This window comes from Octopus sinensis, linkage group LG5 (assembly GCF_006345805.1).
Source record: "Octopus sinensis linkage group LG5, ASM634580v1, whole genome shotgun sequence".
In the NCBI taxonomy this organism is placed as follows: domain Eukaryota; kingdom Metazoa; phylum Mollusca; class Cephalopoda; order Octopoda; family Octopodidae; genus Octopus; species Octopus sinensis.
In genome coordinates, this window is record NC_043001.1 from 23,121,725 (window position 1) to 23,140,331 (window position 18,607).

At 35.5% G+C, this 18,607-nt stretch overlaps 1 protein-coding gene across 5 annotated transcripts in view; it reads right to left on the bottom strand.

The window, feature by feature from the left end:
• Positions 1-18,607, bottom strand: part of LOC115211745 (glycerophosphodiester phosphodiesterase domain-containing protein 5) — a 226,142-nt gene that overhangs the window by 74,894 nt on the left and 132,641 nt on the right. For all 5 annotated transcript variants that reach the window (XM_036503222.1, XM_036503227.1, XM_036503221.1 and 2 more), the window contains exon 3: positions 9,067-9,170. In XM_036503222.1, coding sequence (XP_036359115.1) covers positions 9,067-9,170 — 104 coding nt within the window. The remainder of the gene's footprint in view (positions 1-9,066; positions 9,171-18,607) is intronic.

An 18,607-nucleotide genomic window follows, 5' to 3' on the forward strand; every position in this document is an offset into this window, starting at 1 on the left:
CTATCCGATCTTTACAGATGTTGCCTAATTCCCCTTCCCTTTTCTATTCCCCCATCTCTTGCTCCACTCCTACACTCCTGCAAACCACCTACCTACACTCATATTTTCTTTGTCCCCACTCCTACTCACTTAGTACCTTTGTGTCTTGAGGGGCCACCAAGATATCCCATCATCACAATTTATTTTTTAGCAGCTTCTACTGATAATTCTCACCCTCTTTTCTAAACATGAATAAGCATATAGTTTCTCCAAAACAAGAAACTGCTTTGTGCACTCTCTCATACTTTAAACCATTATCTCCTAGTATAAAACCAATCTCCCACCCCTCAGGGTTTATAGTCTTTCAAGCAGCATGGTGATCCTAATAAAGCTGGTGACTTGTAAAAAGCATCCAGTACATGCTGTAAAGTGGTTGGTTTTAGGAAGGTCATCCAGCCATAAAAGTCAGGCTAAGCAGACACTGGAGCTCGTCAGATTTTGACAAACTGCCCAGGAACATGGAGATTAAATGATGATGATGATGATAGCATCAGTAGATACAGAGAAAGAAAAAAAGAAAATTTAGAAAAATGATGATGAGCCCTAACAATGGCATAATGCTGAGAATTCTGCAAAGATTATTATACTTCACTTGGGATAAAAGTGAAATATGGACAAAATTAAATCCTGAAGGGTATTTAAGGTAGTGCTTCATCATCATAATATTGTTAACAATAGTGGTTATGTTGATACTTATCTTTTGTTGTTCTCATACAGGATTCTTTAACTTAGCAGTATGTTTGTTTAACATACAGAAAAAAACTAAAATTTGACTTCAAATGTATTCAGACTAAGTGATCTAAGGATTATCGCTATTTTCTCTAGTATTTCAGTTATTGTTCCTTAATCTTTTGTGTTCTACCTTATATAAATGGGTTACCCTAAAGTCCATCACTCAGTTGTTGCTCACATTTATTGTGTATATGCAAATCAGATATGCAACTTACACTCAGAAATTTACGCACCATAGCTGATGGCAGAAAAGAAGCAAAGGCATATTAGATGCACCACATTTTCAACAGCAAATACTAAGGAAAATATTTTTAGTACATTAAAGCTTTTGGGAGACCCAACATTATCATGTAATGCCTTACTTTTCCATCTGTTATGCAGCTCTGAGATTCCATTTGATTTGGTTTGTGCTTTTGTTTGTTTTGTTGTCACAATAGTTTCTTCTGTTCCATCAAGTTGTGTTTCAGTCTCAGTGATTTTTTAAATATATTTCTTTGCACCTTCTGATATTGGGTGTAGATTCTTAGAACTTTCATACTTGTAGACAAGTTTAAGCACCCAGTCATCGGTGTTCTTTAGATGGGCATCTACTCCTATAATTACTGACTTAAGAGACTGTTGCAGCTGCATCAGACCACATCCTCCATCCTGCTGTGGGATGACTACTACTACTACTACTACTACTATTACTACTACTACTACTACTACTACTACTACTACTGTTACTGCTACAGCTGCTACTACTACTACTACTTCGCTAGTGCATGTTAATTTAGTTAGAAGTTATTTTATCTTGAGGTTTAGTAACAAGTCTCCTCAAATCTTGAGAATCTTCCTTAGAATTATTGCAGAAGATAGGATGGTACGTTTCTGCAGGTCAACAATGTGAGTTTTAATATCATCATCATCATCATCATCATCACCACCACTGCCGTCACCGCTGCTGCCACCACCATCATCACCATCGTCCACAGCCAGCAGACTAAAGTGACACTTATTTACTGGTGATGCTTCAAGAACCCTGCAAAGATTCTTGCAGTTCCAAGCAATGCTGATTTATGTAGGTGTTCTGCCTTCACACTTGCACCAGTCTTTTTCAGGTATAATCCCACGTCATGGTACTACGTACAAGTGGCTTCTGCTGTTGCCCCGGGCTAACCAATGTCTTGAGAGTGGATTTGGCAGATGGAAACTGAAAAAAGTCCATCATATATATATTCTTTTATTTGTTTCAATCATTTGGCTGTGGCCATGCTGGAACACTACTTTTTACTGGACAAATTTGTTAGCCTAGTACTTATTCTATCATTCATTTTTGCCAAACTGCTAAGTTACAGGGATGTAAACACACCAATATCGGTTGTCAAGAGATAGTAGGGAGACAAACACAGATGCACAAACACACACACACACACACACACACACACACACACACACACACATAGTTTTATATATATACAACAGGCGTCTTTCAGTTTCTGTCTACCAAATCCACTCACAAGGCTTTGTTGGCCTGAGGCTATAGTACAAATGTGACAAGGCTAGCCCCTGGAAATACAGGTACTAATCATTTTTGCCAGCTGAATGGACCGGAGTAATGTGAAATATAATGTCTTGCTCAAAGAAACAATGTGCTGCTAGGAATCAAACTTGTGACCCTACAATCGCGAGCTGAATTCCCTAACCACTAGGCCATGCACGATATATATATATATATATATATACATATCATCATCATCATCATCACATATATATATATATATATAAATATATATATATATATATATATATATATATATGTATATATGTATATATATATATACGTATATATAAATATATAAATATATATATATATATACTGGTGTCACATAAATGTACCCATAAAAACTCTCAGAGTGGTTGGCATTAGGAAGGGCATCCAACCATAGAAAACCATGGCAAATCAGACTAGATTCTGGTGCAGCATTCCAGCGTGCAAGCCCAGTCAAATAGTCCAACCCATGCCAGCATGGGCAATGGACATTAAATGATGATGATGGCCCAGTGGTTAAGGTGTTGCACTCATGAGCGAAAGATCCATGGGTGTGATTGCAAAACAGGGAAGTGCATTATGTTTTTCAGCAAAACACTTCATCTCACATTGCTCTGCAATTTCTTTGATACATATGCACAGCACACTATGCACCTGTACAGGTAATGTCAGTTTGATGGAGGAAGTGAGCTAATTTATAACAACAAACTTTTGATCACTATAAACAAATTATCTGTGCAGGTTATTCAGCAAGGAACTGCAGAACTGCCTTCCTGAATCTGAGAGACAAACAGTGTTTGTGCATGTGTGTGTGTGTGCGCACGCATGCGTATGTGCATGTGTCTGTCTATCTGTCTCCTTGTCTTGACATTGCAAGATAGTTAAAGACAAGCAGAGTCCTTCGTTTCTAGTCTTCCATGAAAACAAGTTCAGGCATGGGGAAATATCTTGCTTGGGAACAGGAAAGGGTTGAGTGACAGAAGGGTATCTGGCCATAGAAAATCTACCTCAACAAATTACATCTGACCTACACGAGCACAAACTAGACATTAAATCAATGATGATAACAATGAAGATGAATCATCTGCATGCAGCATTTCCTGATAGATACAAAATAAATTGACCTTCAAGGCCATCAGAGAGGTAAATGACTGGTTTGGCTTTACAAATGTAAATGGCTGAAGAGAATCCATAATTAACAGATTAAAAGATTTTGATTAAATATTTAATAATTTGAGTTGCTAAACAAAAAAGTTTAATAAATTTGTAAGTATGGTACCAAGTATGTGTTGTACTGTAATGATGATACAGGTATAATCAAATGTACCTTCAAACTAATTCCCTACAATTAAATTTTTCTTGGAGTTGAATCAAACAGCATTAAAAACGTATAATTTAGAGAGAAATTAGTCTAATATTTATTTTTGTGATAACTGTGAAGTTACAGAGAGGGCATTCTTTCTATAACAAAAATAAAATAATAGAAATAACTATCAGAAATAAATAGTGACAATTCAACATTAGTTTTTATATCAAATATGCATATTTTGATGGTTTTAGACACAGATTAGTGAAATAATTATATCTTTACAGTTATATCTATCTTTGAACATTACTCTTCTTAAACCCAAGCTCCATTAAACAAATCTTAATCCTATAATATCATAGCTTTCTTAGACAATCTGCAAGCATCAACCACTAACTAAAGATATTTTAGCTCAGTTTTCACCTCCTATTCTTATTACACCATTGTATTTATTACTTGAGATTTTCCTTAAAATTTGCTCATTCAAAGTTATTGTCTAGGTGCTGGTGTAGCTGTGTGGTAAGAAATTTGCTTCCCAACCACATGGCTCCAGGTTCATTCCCACTGAGTAGCACTTTGGGCAAGTGTCTTCTACTATAGCCCTAAGCCAACCGAAGCCTTGTGAGTGGATTTGGAAGATGGAAACTGAAAACAAGCCCTTCATATAGATTTGTGTGTGTGTATTTGTCCCACTGCAACTGTTTGACAACTGGCAGTTTCTGTACATTCACATAAAGTAGCAGTTTGGCAACAGAGAGTAGGAAAATATGAGTAGAAACCACGTAAAAAGCAGCCATGCTGGTACCACATAGACATCGTGCATGCCAGTACCATGAAAAAGCAACCATGTCGGCACCATATAAAAAGCACCTACTTTGCACCATGTAAAAGTTGACCTTGGCCAGGGCCAGATTTATAGGGGTGTGGAGGGGGCAATTGCCTCAGGCATCTAGGTATTTGTGTGGGGGGTGGGGTTGCTAGGAAAGGTATATAGAAATCAATACAGGAAGACCAACCACCTCTCAGTAATCAGGTATGATGAGGCTCTCTTTCAATATACAAAGGTTTCTTGACTTCTTAAAAAATGGAATGGATTCTCTTTCATGATAAATACCCATAGATTTTTGCAACTGCAGAGACACCAAATAAGCCAATTAAAACACAACTTACCCAGTCCCAAAGCACTTACAATTTCCCTTTCGGAATTGTAGCTGTTTTGGGGACAACAGATAAAAGGGAAACAACAGAACACTCCTGAATGTGTGTGTGATTGTGTGCGTGTGTGTATGTGTGTGCATGTGTGTGTGTATGTATGTATGTATCTGTGAGTATAAAGAAATTTTTCCTCAAAATATTTGGATAATTTTTAGCAAAAAAGCTATAAAGAATATTTTATGTTGAGTTTTTAGACTTACTGGTGTTTCATTATTTTCATATTATGAGCTATTTTATCTTCCTCATCTTTCATTTGACCAAGATATTTTAAATTTTGTTGCATTTCTGATGTCTAAGGATGGATGTATGACTATTTTTTCAAAATTAATTCTGGGGAACTGGAAGGGCATATTTACTGTGTCATGTCTTACCCATTTTTCCCTGCCTAAATTTGTCTTTTATATGCTCAAATAGAATAGTGATAATTTTCTGAAATAGTGTTCTGAATATGTTATAGGCTTTACTGCATTTAGAGAAGATCTTTACTTCGCTGATATAGTTTTCGCAAGGTAGTGAACATTTGTAAAAAATATATTGCATTTAATGATACTGCAGAAATACTTGGAGACACCACTACAAAAGGTTGCTAAATGAAGAGAATGAATGGGAGAAAACGAGTCAGCAAAATGTTGATTCAATAGTAGGACCAGCTATTCAAATTGACAGTACCTTGGTAGATAAAGCAATTACGGGTATGAAGACAGGGAAAGCCCCTGGCCCATCAGGAATCCTTGCCGAGATGCTCAAAATATCTGGCAGTGTAGACTATAGTCTAGTCACCCGTATAGGCAACCAGGTGATACATGAAGGAGACATACCCAATGACTGGTGTAGCAGCACCATAGTCAACTGCTACAAAGGTAAAGGTTATGCATTAGATAGGAATAATTACAAAGGTATCAAATTGTTGGATCAGGTGTTGAAAGTCACAGAGAGGGTGATAACCCAACTAAATAGGGAGAAAATTAGTTTAGATGAGATGAAGTTTGGGTTTGTGCCAGGGAAAAGTACCACTGATGCTATGTGTCTGATAAGACAGCTACAGGAGAAATTCCCAGCCAAAGATAAACCTCTGTACTTGGCTTTCATTGACATGGAGAAAACCTTTGACAGGGTTCCACGATCCCTTATTTGGTAGTCAATGCAGAAACTAGGAACAGATAGTGGTTGGTGAGAGCTGTACAAGCCATGGACAGGGATGGTGTGGAGTAAGGTTAGGGTTGGCAATGAGTATGGTGAAGAATTCTGGGTAGGAGTCCAACAAGGATCAGTCCTCAGCCCCCTCTTATTCATCATTGTCCTCCAGGCAATAATAGAGGAATTGAAAACAGGCTGCCTCTGGGAGCTACTCTATGCTGATGACCTTGCTCTGATAGCTGAGTCACTACCAGAACTAGTGAGGTTTCAGGTGAGGAAGCAAGGTCTAGAAACGAAGGCCCTTAAAGTCAATCTAGCAAAAACAAAAGTCTTAATAAGTAGGAAGGCAGACAAATCACAAATCCCTTCAGGTAGATGGCCCTGCTTTATCTGTAGAAACTCCATAAGATGTACCTGGGGTAAGCTATGGATACATAACAGGTGCAGCAATACCAAAGGAAAGTTAACTGAGAAGATAGTTTTTGTGTGTGGCAGATGCACAGGAGTAATAAACACTAAAGATGTACAGAAAGCAGATTCCATCACATGTCAGGGGGAAAAACTAAAAGTAGTTGAAAGCTTCTGTTACCTAGATGACCAAGTCAGTAGTGGGGGTGGACGCTCTGAGAGCATAGCTACTAGAATAAGAATAGCCTGGGAAAAGTTCAGAGAGCTCCTATCTCTGCTGGTAACAAAGGGCCTCTCGTTCAGAGTGAAAGGTAGACTGCATGATGCATGTGTGTGAACAGCCATGCTACATGGCAGTAAAACATGGGCTGTGACTGCTGAGGACATGTGTAGGCTTGAAAGACATGAAGCTAGTATGCTCCATTGGATGAGTAATGTCAGTCTGCATACACGACAAAGTGAAAGTGCCCTGAGTCAAAAGTTAGACATAAGAAGCATCAGATGTATTGTGCAAAAGAGACTACTGCGCTAGTATAGTCATGTGTTGCATATGGATGAGGACAGCTGTGTGAAGAAGTGTCACACCCTAACAGTGGAGGGAACCTGTGGAAGAGGTAGACCCAGGAACACATGTGATGAGGTGGTGAAGCAAGACTGTCAGACATTGGGGCTCACAAACCATTGAACCCATGCCAGCATGGAAAGCCGAAGTTAAACAATGATGATGATGATATTTACTTCAAAGTCAAAAATGCAGTAATTATTACTCATTGTGCCCCACCTACACTTACTGGAAACTGGAAAAGCAGACTTTTGGAAATAGGTGTTTGAATTTCTCGGTTTTTGTCTCTACCCATGGTCCCACCCACAATCATCATACCTTTGGAACAACAAATGATTTTTTTCTTTTTCATAATTTTCTGTCATTTTATCTTATTTTACCAGGTGGTGCTATTAAGTTAGACATGGCCTGGGCCTATACTGGCCAAAAGTTATCAAAGTTACATTCTGAAACATATGTAACTCACATTAAAAGAAAAAAACTCTTACCCCACTCTTTTCTCCTTCATTGTACTTTTCAAAATGAAGGAAAAGTCAAACATTGCAAGTGGATGTGTGAACAACAAAATTTGAATTCTGAAAAACTGTATCTATAAAGCGACATTTTCAGTCATTTATTTTCAGTTTCTCCACTAACTCATGAAATTCAATTATTTGAAATAGATGGGTTTTGAGATTTAAATATGGTAATTTTCTAAGATTTCAATTCTTGTGTATAAGGAGCCCACTGAACATGAAGTGCCGTGCCCCCCTCCTCCCCCCTGCACCACCTCCACCATGGTTTAAATCCAGTCTTGACCTCGGTAGTATTTGAACTCAGAATGTAAAAAAGCAGAAAAAATATCACGAAGCATCTCGTCCGGTGCAATAACAATTCTGCCCACTTGCAACTCTATTATATAACATAATGACGAAGATAATTTCTAATTTTTGCGAATTACTACCAGCTCACAAAAGAAATTTAAAAATCTGATTTCACATAACCTCAGTATATATGAACATTCTTTGTGGCTGTCGTTTAATACATTCTCATCTTTCAGTTTAGAGCAGCAAATATCAGAACTATACTTTAATCAGTCTGTTTCTTAATTCAGTTGAAAGCATGCCAAAATTTTTTAATGCATTCTCTCCAAAGTCCTAGGTAACATGCTACAAATAGGAAGTCCTTTTAGATAATATCTTTGATGGCAACATTTCAGAATGCATAGATCTTCTATCAGTCAATGCTGATCATATATCTACAATATATACGTGTAGGTTTGAGCAAGTGTTCTTGAAAATAAAACTAGCAATTGCCCATGCATGCAAGTCGATCCATACAACTAGTGTTTATCCAAAAGAAAGATTGCTTATTTTGGCCAATACAGCTTGGAACCAGTTCCAATGCAGGCATTGCTATCAAAACACAAAAAAGTTTATACAGATTCCACAAGAATTTCACCCAATTGTCTAACACTTTCACCAAGTCATCTTCCTCGATTGATGCTTCTTTATTGGTCCCAAAAGAATGAAAGGCTAAGTTGACCTAGGTGGGATTTGAACTCACAGTGCAGAGAGTCAGAATAGATACTGTGAGGAATCCTAGCCAACATGGAATACCTCTGCCAATGTGCAGCAAGAGATAAAAGAGAATGGTAAGATGTTAAAAATAAACTTACAATTTTAAATCAGTCTTTCAAAACTAAAACAAAAAAATATAAAATATATTAAATGTATAAATATATTTTTAAAATATATAAAAATTGCCATCTGTGTATCATACAAAATGTATAATACTGTTTGTTAGAAAGTATGAAGGTGAGGACTTGTCTGAGATAAAATCTCTTCACAAACTTGTTGCATTAAAATCACAACTTATATCACCACAGTGGCTCACAAGAACTAGACACATTTCATCTTTGTTGAGCTTCTCAATGCTAGGCACCTACGTAAACAACACACATATAAAGGCAGGCATGGCTGTGTGGTAAGAAGCTTTCTTCCCAACCACATGGTTCCAGGTTCAGTCCACTATGTGGCACCTTGGGCAAGTGTCTTCTACTTTAACCTAGGGTGGAAACTGAAAGAAGCCTATCATATATATACACACACACACACACTTCCTCTAAATATAATTGGAAACAAATTTGTTACTCACCAATTAAAATCATTTGAATCATTCTCAGCCGCAAGCCAGAAGTACAAGTAGAAAGCCATATAGATAAAAGTAATCAGGAGAATTACTAGTATGATTAAGTCTTTCTGCAACAAAGACAAAATAATAACATTGTGATTAGTACTTAAATGAATGGTAACAGCACAAGATTAGAAGCTGACTGAAAGTTTACTCTTTACAATAAAACAATTACAGAAACAATAATATTAAATTAATCATATTAAAATATTTTTTAAAATTATAAAAATTATAGGCAGGAACCAATAACATGCATGGGATAACTTTCAGATATAATTCTTCTAAACAACAACAACAAATGTAAATCATTTCAGAAGGAAAGAAAATTGATTTTATTATATTGATTTATAACAGGCACGTGGCCACACATTTTGAAGGGAGAAGCAGACCATCATTTCAACCCAGTGCTTGCATGGAAATTGTGTTATCAAATCCTGAATGATGAAAGATACATTTGCTCTCAGTGAGATTTAGACTCAAAATGTAAAGAAGCATAACTATGTTACTTACCTGTGTGCAAATTGCACCCCTAATTTAGTGTTAAACCTTGGTACAAAGGTTGCATAGAGTATTAGTTTTAGCTTTGCCCCTCGTATATGTAGGACCCCGGATTTATTTTAGCATAAAATAGTGCAAATTATATATGGGTAAATACAATAATTACTACATGGCATTTCATTCTATTGATTTTATAATATATTCATTTCTAACATTGACAGAAGGCCTCATATTTTGGAGGAAAGGTTATCATCACTTAAATCAACTGCAGTACTTATCTGCTAGTTTATTTTATAAAACCTGAAAGAAAGAAAGACAAAGTTAGCCTCAGTAAAATTTGAGCACCGGATGTATAGAGATGCAACTAAATATCATACAGCATTTTGGCTACCCTTCTTCTAATTCTGCTAAGACAAAACTAATCAAGAATAAACTTTTGCTTTGAAGGATTGACAGAATTATCAAGAGAGCAATCCGTATGTTTTTGGCCACATGACAAAGGAAAAGTATAGGGAGAAAATTACTTCCTTATATCAAGTGGAATTTAACTGAAGAAAGCATAAAGTTAATAAAGAAATAAAGGTTATCACATTGTAGTGAGTGAAAAAGAATATTTGAGAAGAATGTCCTTAACAGTAATGACAAATATTATCAAGAAGAGTAAGGGAGAGAACTCTGAGATTTAAATGGACAAAAAATGAATGGACGACATGCAGTCAAGAGTGTCTGATCTTTGGCAGTTACAGTGTCAACACCACATTTATTTCAATCTCAGTAGACTATTACTTCAGTGTAGTCTAATACATAACTTCCAGAGCTTAAATTTACTTTGAAAGCATAGTCTAACATGTAACTTCCAGAGCTTAGATTTACTTTGTGTGAATATTATCCATTATTAGGTAATTTAAATTACTGAAATTTATTAATTAGTTCTGTATGTAGATATGTGTATGGATGTGTGGTGCTTGTTTGTAAAAGTTCTTAGTTATATCAAATTTCTTGAAGGAATAAATGTATTTCACAGCTATTAACTACATCTATTTAATCTATAGCTGTTATCTAGATCTACTTAATCTATGTTATATAAACTAAGCTTACTTTCCAAAATGAAGAAATGGAAGAGTTCTGCTGTTCAATTTAGCGGAAGATATTAAGTTAACAGTGATATTGGCTGACCAACTTAACTACCTCCCTAGATACATACATACTACGTCTCTCTCTCACTTTTTCTCTTTCCGTCCCTGTATGTACGTGTGTGTGTTTGTGTGTGTATGTGTATATCTGACAATATATATATATATACCTACATATATATATGTTTATGAATTTGTATTGCATGATTCCTGGTGTGAAGTCATGTGTTGAAACAGATATTGTATTTCGGGACGGTCTCTTTCTTTCTCTTTTTTGCCAAATAAACATACGCACTATGTTCGTTCTTCACTCATTTATCACTGTTCTTATTCTAACTCATGTCCATTGTCTGGAAATCTTTTGTCACACATCTGTGGCCTCCTCAGTGACATTTTCCATCTTCGTGAGTGCTCTTGCTCTGCTTATTCCATATATATCTATCTGTAGTGTGCAAGAGAGACAACTGCGCTGGTATGGTTATGCATTATGTGTGGAAGAGGACAGATGTGTGTAAAAGTGTCACACCCTAACAGTGGAGGGAACCTGTGGAAGAGGTGGACCCAGAAAGACCTAGGATGAGGTGGTGGACGACCTTCGAATGCTGGGCCTAATGGAGGCAATGACAGGTGACTGAGACCTTTGGAGATCTGCTGTGCTTGAGAAGACCCCGCAAGCCAAGGGAGACTGTAGCCATGGCCTATACCAGTGTCGCATAACCAGGCCATTTAAGAGTACCTTTTAATCAGTGGGCAATATGGTGTGCTTAAGACCTGTTGAATCAGGTGAAATCATTGTCGTGGCCAATACCAGTGCCGCCTGATTGGCACCCATGCAGGTGGCACATAAAAAGCACAATTCGAGCATGGCTGTTGCCAGTGCCACCAGCACATAAAAAGTACTCGTTACACTCTCAGAGTGGTTGGCATTAGGAAGGGCATCCAGCTGTAGAAACATTGCCAGATCAGATTGGAGCCTGGTGCAGCCACCTGGTTTGCTAGTCCTCAGTCAAACCGTCCAACCCATCCAGCATGGAAAGCAGACATTAAATCATGATGATATACACACACACACACATGTATATATGATTATACAATGATGTATGTGTGATTGTATGCATGTGTTTGATTACATGTGACAATATATATATATATATATAAATATATAGTCATCTAAGAATACATAAGTCAGAAAAAACAAGCACTCATATATTAATAGACTTGCTATATTAATACATACGCTATACAGTATTATAGATTCATTTTCATACCCGCTCTTCTGATGAGCACTATCTTAGGCTAAAATCTTTCAATAATACAGTATAGTATAGATATATTTGGGGATGATCATTTTGCCAATAAACACACACACACTATTTATTTGATCTTCGCTTTATTATTATTATTATTATTATTATTATTATTCTATGTTTGACTTTTGCTTTATATTTGTACAAGTTGGCTCCAAGTCTCAACCAGAGACCTCAAGAGACAACATGTTGGAAGTTCATGTTGCTGTTATGTCTAGTGTGCCATATATTTGGGGGGTTTTTTTGGTGTTGTACTAGTGAATGTCTAAAAATTAAAAAAATTAAAAAAACGAAAATTATGTTTGTTTTAAACCTTGAGATTACATAGAAAGTATTTTGTGTAGGATATGAGCAGTTCCCATGAGCACTATCTTTTGAATTTCTACCATTTTGGGGTTTCCTAGTATCTGAGTTAGGTAGCAATCAGCCCCTTTTGCTATCATTCCCAGGGAACCTATGACAACAGGTATTGTTTTAGTCTTCAGGTTCCACATTTTGCTGATTTCTAATTCAAGATCTTTATATTTGCTCAGTTTTTGGTAGGTCTTGACAGATACATTTATATCGATTGGGACAGTCATATCAATGAGGAATTATTATTATTATTATTATTATTTATTATTAATTTATTTGTCAGAGTTCTTTTCCTCGCACATTCTGTAACTTCTTCAGTGACTACCTTTTCTTCATGTTTCCTCTTCTCTCTGGTCTTGTCCTGTTTATCCCATTTTGTCTTTTGTTATGTATCCTTATTTGTACGTGTTTGCATCTGCATCTGTGTATGTGTCTGTATCTGTGTGTGTGTGTGTGTGCGTGTGTGTGTGTGTGTGCGCATCTGTTTAGTATGCAAATGTGAGTCTTGTGTACATGTATACGGCTTTGTAAATTACACTATGTCATTTGTTTTCTTATTGTGTCTTCAGTAGTCAAATTGCAGGGTTTTGAGGCTCAACCTATTTTCTATTATGTGTGTGGTTTCTGCAATCTGAATTGACCCTAGTACTTACTTTTTTAAAGCCTGATACTTACTGTCAGATTCTTTTGCTAAACAGTTACATTACAAAGGACGTAAACACACCAACACTAGTTGTCAAGCAATGGCAGAGAACAAACACAAACACATACAACAGCGTTCTTTCAGTTTCCATCTACCAAATCCACCATTCATTCACAAGGCTTTGATCAGTCCAAAGTTATAATAGAAACCACCTGCCCAATGTGCCACATGAAGAGACTGAACCCAGAACCATGTGGCTGGGAAGCAAACCTTTTATCACACAGCTTCACCTGCACCTATGTATGTGTGTCTGTGTGTGTAAATAGGGAAACAGTTTTTCTTTCAAACGTGATTGTTTTTTTAAAGCAGAACTATCTTCGTGTTTGTTAGTTTGTTTTAAAGACTTTTCATGTTTCCTTCTTAGTTCTTTATGTTTGGTTTGAAACAATATCCTTCTTACATTCCTTATATATTAGTCTCCTCTTGCAGTCCTGATGCCTTGTACTTTGAAATGGAAATATAACTTAACAGGTTACATAACAGATTCATTTGAAAGTGAAACATATTATTAATCTAGGATAAATGGATAATAAGCAGGATTTGAGACACTAACCCTCTGGGTCAAACTTTTCACTGAAAGAAAAAGGATTTTACTATCACTGCTACTACTACTACTACTACTACTACTACTACTACTACTACTATCTTGATATGAGATCAAAAATCAAATCAAATCAAAATTGATGAACATCAATGGAATTTGTATTTTTGTGGTACCAGTGCCAAACGTGGCCGTGGCCAGTACCACATCGACTGGCCTCTGTGCTGTGGGCACGTAATAAACACCATCCGAGCGTGGCCGTTCGTCAGCCTCGTCTGACACCTGAGTCGGTGGCACATAAAAAGCACCCACTACACTCACGGAGTGGTTGGCGTTAGGAAGGGCATCCAGCTGTAGAAACACTGCCAGATCTGACTGGCCTGGTGCAGCCTTCGGGCTTCCCAGACCCCAGTTGAACCGTCCAACCCATGCTAGCATGGAAAGCGGACGTTAAACGATGATGATGATGATGATGATGAGATCACTATGTTGTGCACATATGGTTGTGATGCATGTACCTGGTGTACCATTATCAGACAGGTAGTCATGATGAGTATACTGGGCTTCGTATAATTTACCCCCATGTCACTTTAATGGCATGCACTGCTCTCTCACTCAATAATAATATAATAATAATAATAATAATAATAAAATGATGATATCATCAGTAACTGATATCATCAATATTTTAAAGTACATTTTTCTATGGTGGCATGGATACCAATTTTTTAATGTCTGTGTATTTTTATGCACAAACGTATTTTTTTAATCTACAGACATAGAAACAAACATATATTAAATGTAGTTCATATTGGCAAAAATTGCAAAATAATCAATACATGCCTTTTAACCATTTTGATAGCAACCTGTCTAAGACTATCTCTGGTTCTACACACTCCCTATTTTAAAGTGATCTAAATTAATACCTCCCATCAAAATTTATGTTAATTTATTTTCTAAACACCAGCTCAATAACAACATAGTTATTTTACTGAATTCTTCATTACTTTCAAAATTAACTGAAAACAAATGCAGCGTATTTCAACAGAAATATGGTAACAAAAAGATTAAAGCAACTTGTCTTTACAGACATTTCATCATTGCACACAGTGATAATTTAGAGAGACAGGTCTTTCATTTAAAACACAGTAATCATGCAAAAATAAGAAGTACACATGCATGAATACACACACACACACACAAAATACAATGTAAGATTGTTGAAGCAATAAACAAATTTAGGCTTGCCAACATTAAACAAAAAGCCATGGAAAGCAAACTTTGCCTGTATAATGACATCCAGCATGCATATTGGGGTAACTAAAACAAAGACCTTCATGTAATGTTTGTTGCCTACAAAAAAAATCTCTAATTTTCTGCTACTATCTAGTGATCACTTTTGTTCCAGATAATTTCTGAATAAACCATGAAATGTAAGATATTCATCATATTTATGTAGAAAGAAAAAAGGCAAATTTTGGCTCAGTTACGAATAATATTTTAATTACTTCAGCAAGCAAGTATGGGAGCTAACTCCACACATATTTCAGTCTTATTAGACCTCCTCAATAAAGCATGAACTTCACTGTTCTTATTTAAATAGTGATAAAAGAAACACTCAGCAGGTATATAGTATATATATGAGTAAGCATAAAAAAATTAGGTCGTCATTATCATCATTGGTTAACACCTACTTTTCCTTGTTTGCATGAGTTAGATGGAATTCACTGAGGAAGATTTTTTATAGCTGGATACCCTTCCTGCCATCAATCCTCACCAGTTTCCAAGCAAAGTATTATTTTCCTCATGACCAGACATGTTTTCATGGAAGATTGGAAACAAAGGAAATGGCTTGTATTCACAACTATCAAATGATATCAAAGAAAGGAAACACACACACACACACACAGCAAGCTACTTTCAGTTTCCATCTATCAAATCCACTTACAAGATGGTTGGCTGAGGTCTATAGTAAAAGATCCTTGTCCAAGATTCCATACAATGGGACTGAACCCAAAACTAGATTATAGACAAGTAATCTTCTTAACCACACAGCCATGAATTGTACCATTAAAAAAAATCACTCATCTTAATTACACAGTGACTTAATCTGCATGAAAAATAATAATTAAGTTAGTGTAAGCATATTTAATATAGGGAACCTCAAAAACTGACTCCCATATTTACTAAAATGATTAAAACTCATCACATAATTATAACTAATTAGATTCTTGACACTCATTGTATTAAATATATTAACACAAATTTAACTATCATTCTTACTGTGCATTGGAATTTCTGAATAATTAATCTTAGTTATATATTTTGTCTCGATATTTCATACAGTTTACTTTTCTTCAGAAAGCCTTTATCACAGAAGTAACTGTTCTCTAAATATCTTCAACTAGCCAAAAAAACTGTACACAATCAAAAATACAGCGCTACTTTAGTTAACTACGTAATCAAAACCTACCTGTTACTACTACTGACTAATCATCAAAACCAAGCCACAGTTGCTCATGATGTTAGCTACAATACATGCAGCTGCACCTGTTGCTCTTTTCTGCTTCCATTAGTTTTACTGGTTGCACAATGCATGCATGCAACAAGGTGATTTCATTGGTGCTATGAAGCCTTACAAGCCTCTGCTACTAGCTATTTCTTCAATCCTGGATAAGTTCACCCTAAGACTTTTTTTTAACAAGTTCACACAACAAAGATATGATCTTCTACAATTCTTCATTTAAGACAGATCAATGGCATCTGAAGTCATCATCTACACACTTTCCTCTACTTTCATGGGTTCCAGTTCAAAGGCTTTGGCCATGCTGGAGCACCCAGAAATGTCCAAATAAATGTTCTTGTATATAAATATCTCATATCAATTATTCAAATAAAAGAAAAATCATAATGAAACTAATACAATACAAATTATAATATTAAAAAAAAACTATAATACAATAAAAGTACTATTTACTCAACGACTGAATAATCTTTGATAAAACAGGCCAGATTAAAGGCCAGTGATAAAGAAAAAGGTTACCTGGTTTAGACTTACAGTTTTATAGACCAGTACAATATGCCATGCAGTAAAAACTGAGTCACTAACATTGTTTAATTACTAGCTATGAATTAACAACTTTATTATTTAGTGAGGTTATTCACTTATTCAAATATATCAGTGATTCTTTTGTTTTTTGTTCTTTGTTTTTTTTTTTTGCTTCTTACAAGCAAGTTATTCAACTGTGAGTAATGTTTTGTCACAACAAAATGAATTGCTCAAACAATACAGATAGTAAAGATATATTAATAAACATTGTTTTCACAATAGGCTTTGGGACTTTGAAAAAAGTTTTCAAATAATTCTTGCAGCAGGAAACAATATTATAATTGTTTTTCTAATATCAAAAAAAAAAAAAAGAAAGAAAACAGGTTACTAAAATACTGATAAAAGATATATGTGATAAAGACGTTAGATCAATATAACTAAACAAATGGCTAAATGAATCATTTGAATTCATTCTATTTTTTATGAAAAAAACAAAAGACCACCAGCCAAAGGTACTGCTATCAATATCAAGTAACAGCATTGTTTATACCTGAGGAATTGGTAGTTTATAACACATTGCCTTCAATGAACTAAGTATTCACCAGGAACTTCACATTCAGTGTTTTATTCACAAAGAGATATCATGAAGAGGTACCAAAGGGAACTTTTTTTCCTTAGACAATAGGAACACTATATAATTGATAAGTTATTTTGTTGATTTCTTGCAATGACAATTTAACTTTTTACAAGGATATGTTTAGTTAAGTCAATAGCTTGTTTCACATCCAAAAAAAGAAGATGTTCCTTACCATGTTGTATAAGCTGGAATAAACTCCATTGTTCATTATCTCTAACACAGGTTGTTTCTCAATGCTGTGTACACAGTGCATACAAACATGTGCAGTGAAGGAGCCTTTTCTGTTTGATCTACTCAATTACACTCTCAATCTAGGCTTACTTCATGGGACCTTAGATTCTCCTCCTAAATTGTGTAATAATTTAACCCCAAGAGTTTATCAACCCTTTTAATACACACATATCTGAGAGTGCCTCATGTTCATGTTTAAATTAAAACTTTGTGTCATAATTTTACATAAAACACTTTCATTAGATTTTATTCTAAACACCAGCTTAATAATAAAATATAAAGTTAGTTATTTTACTAAGTCCTTCCAGATTTTTGGATATTCTCAAACCAGAGTGAAATATAAGAAGTATGAACTTAAATTTGAATGTTAGATTTTATGAGACATTTATTCAAAATACCCAGTATGTACTCAGAACAAATACTTTTAGTAAAGGAACTGTTTATATCTTTTAAATAATTAAACAGGAAAAAGTGAAGATTTCATTTTATTTCCTCTCAAAGAAACAAAACAAGTTTTATATGATATTCTTGAGCAGCTGAAACAAATGTAAGATAACACTATGTAAGTATTACTGAAAATAACACAGATTAACTAAAGCAGAATTTCCCTATTTCATACTTTCAATATTCCATTTTATAGAAACTTCTAGTAAGTATGACAATATCATCATCATCATCGTTAAATGTTTGTTTTCCATACAGGCATGGGTTGGATAGTTTGAAAGGAATTGTCAAACCAGAGGACTGTGCCAAACTCTAATGTCTGCTTTAGCATGGTTTCTATGGCTGGATACTCTTACTAATGCCAACAGCTTTACAAAATATTCTGAAAGATTTTTCATGGCACCAGCACTAGTGAGGTCACCAAGTAACTTCACAAGGCAAGACCTCTCAACTCAGTACTGGTGAAGTATAGTACTGAGGATGGTGGCTTTATGCTTGGTTATGAGAGATTAAAATATGAGAAAGAGACAGGAACAGGTGTCTTACTGTTGAGGAGGTACATGGTTATCTCAGATGGAAAAAGAAAGATGGTAGCTATGTATTTAACG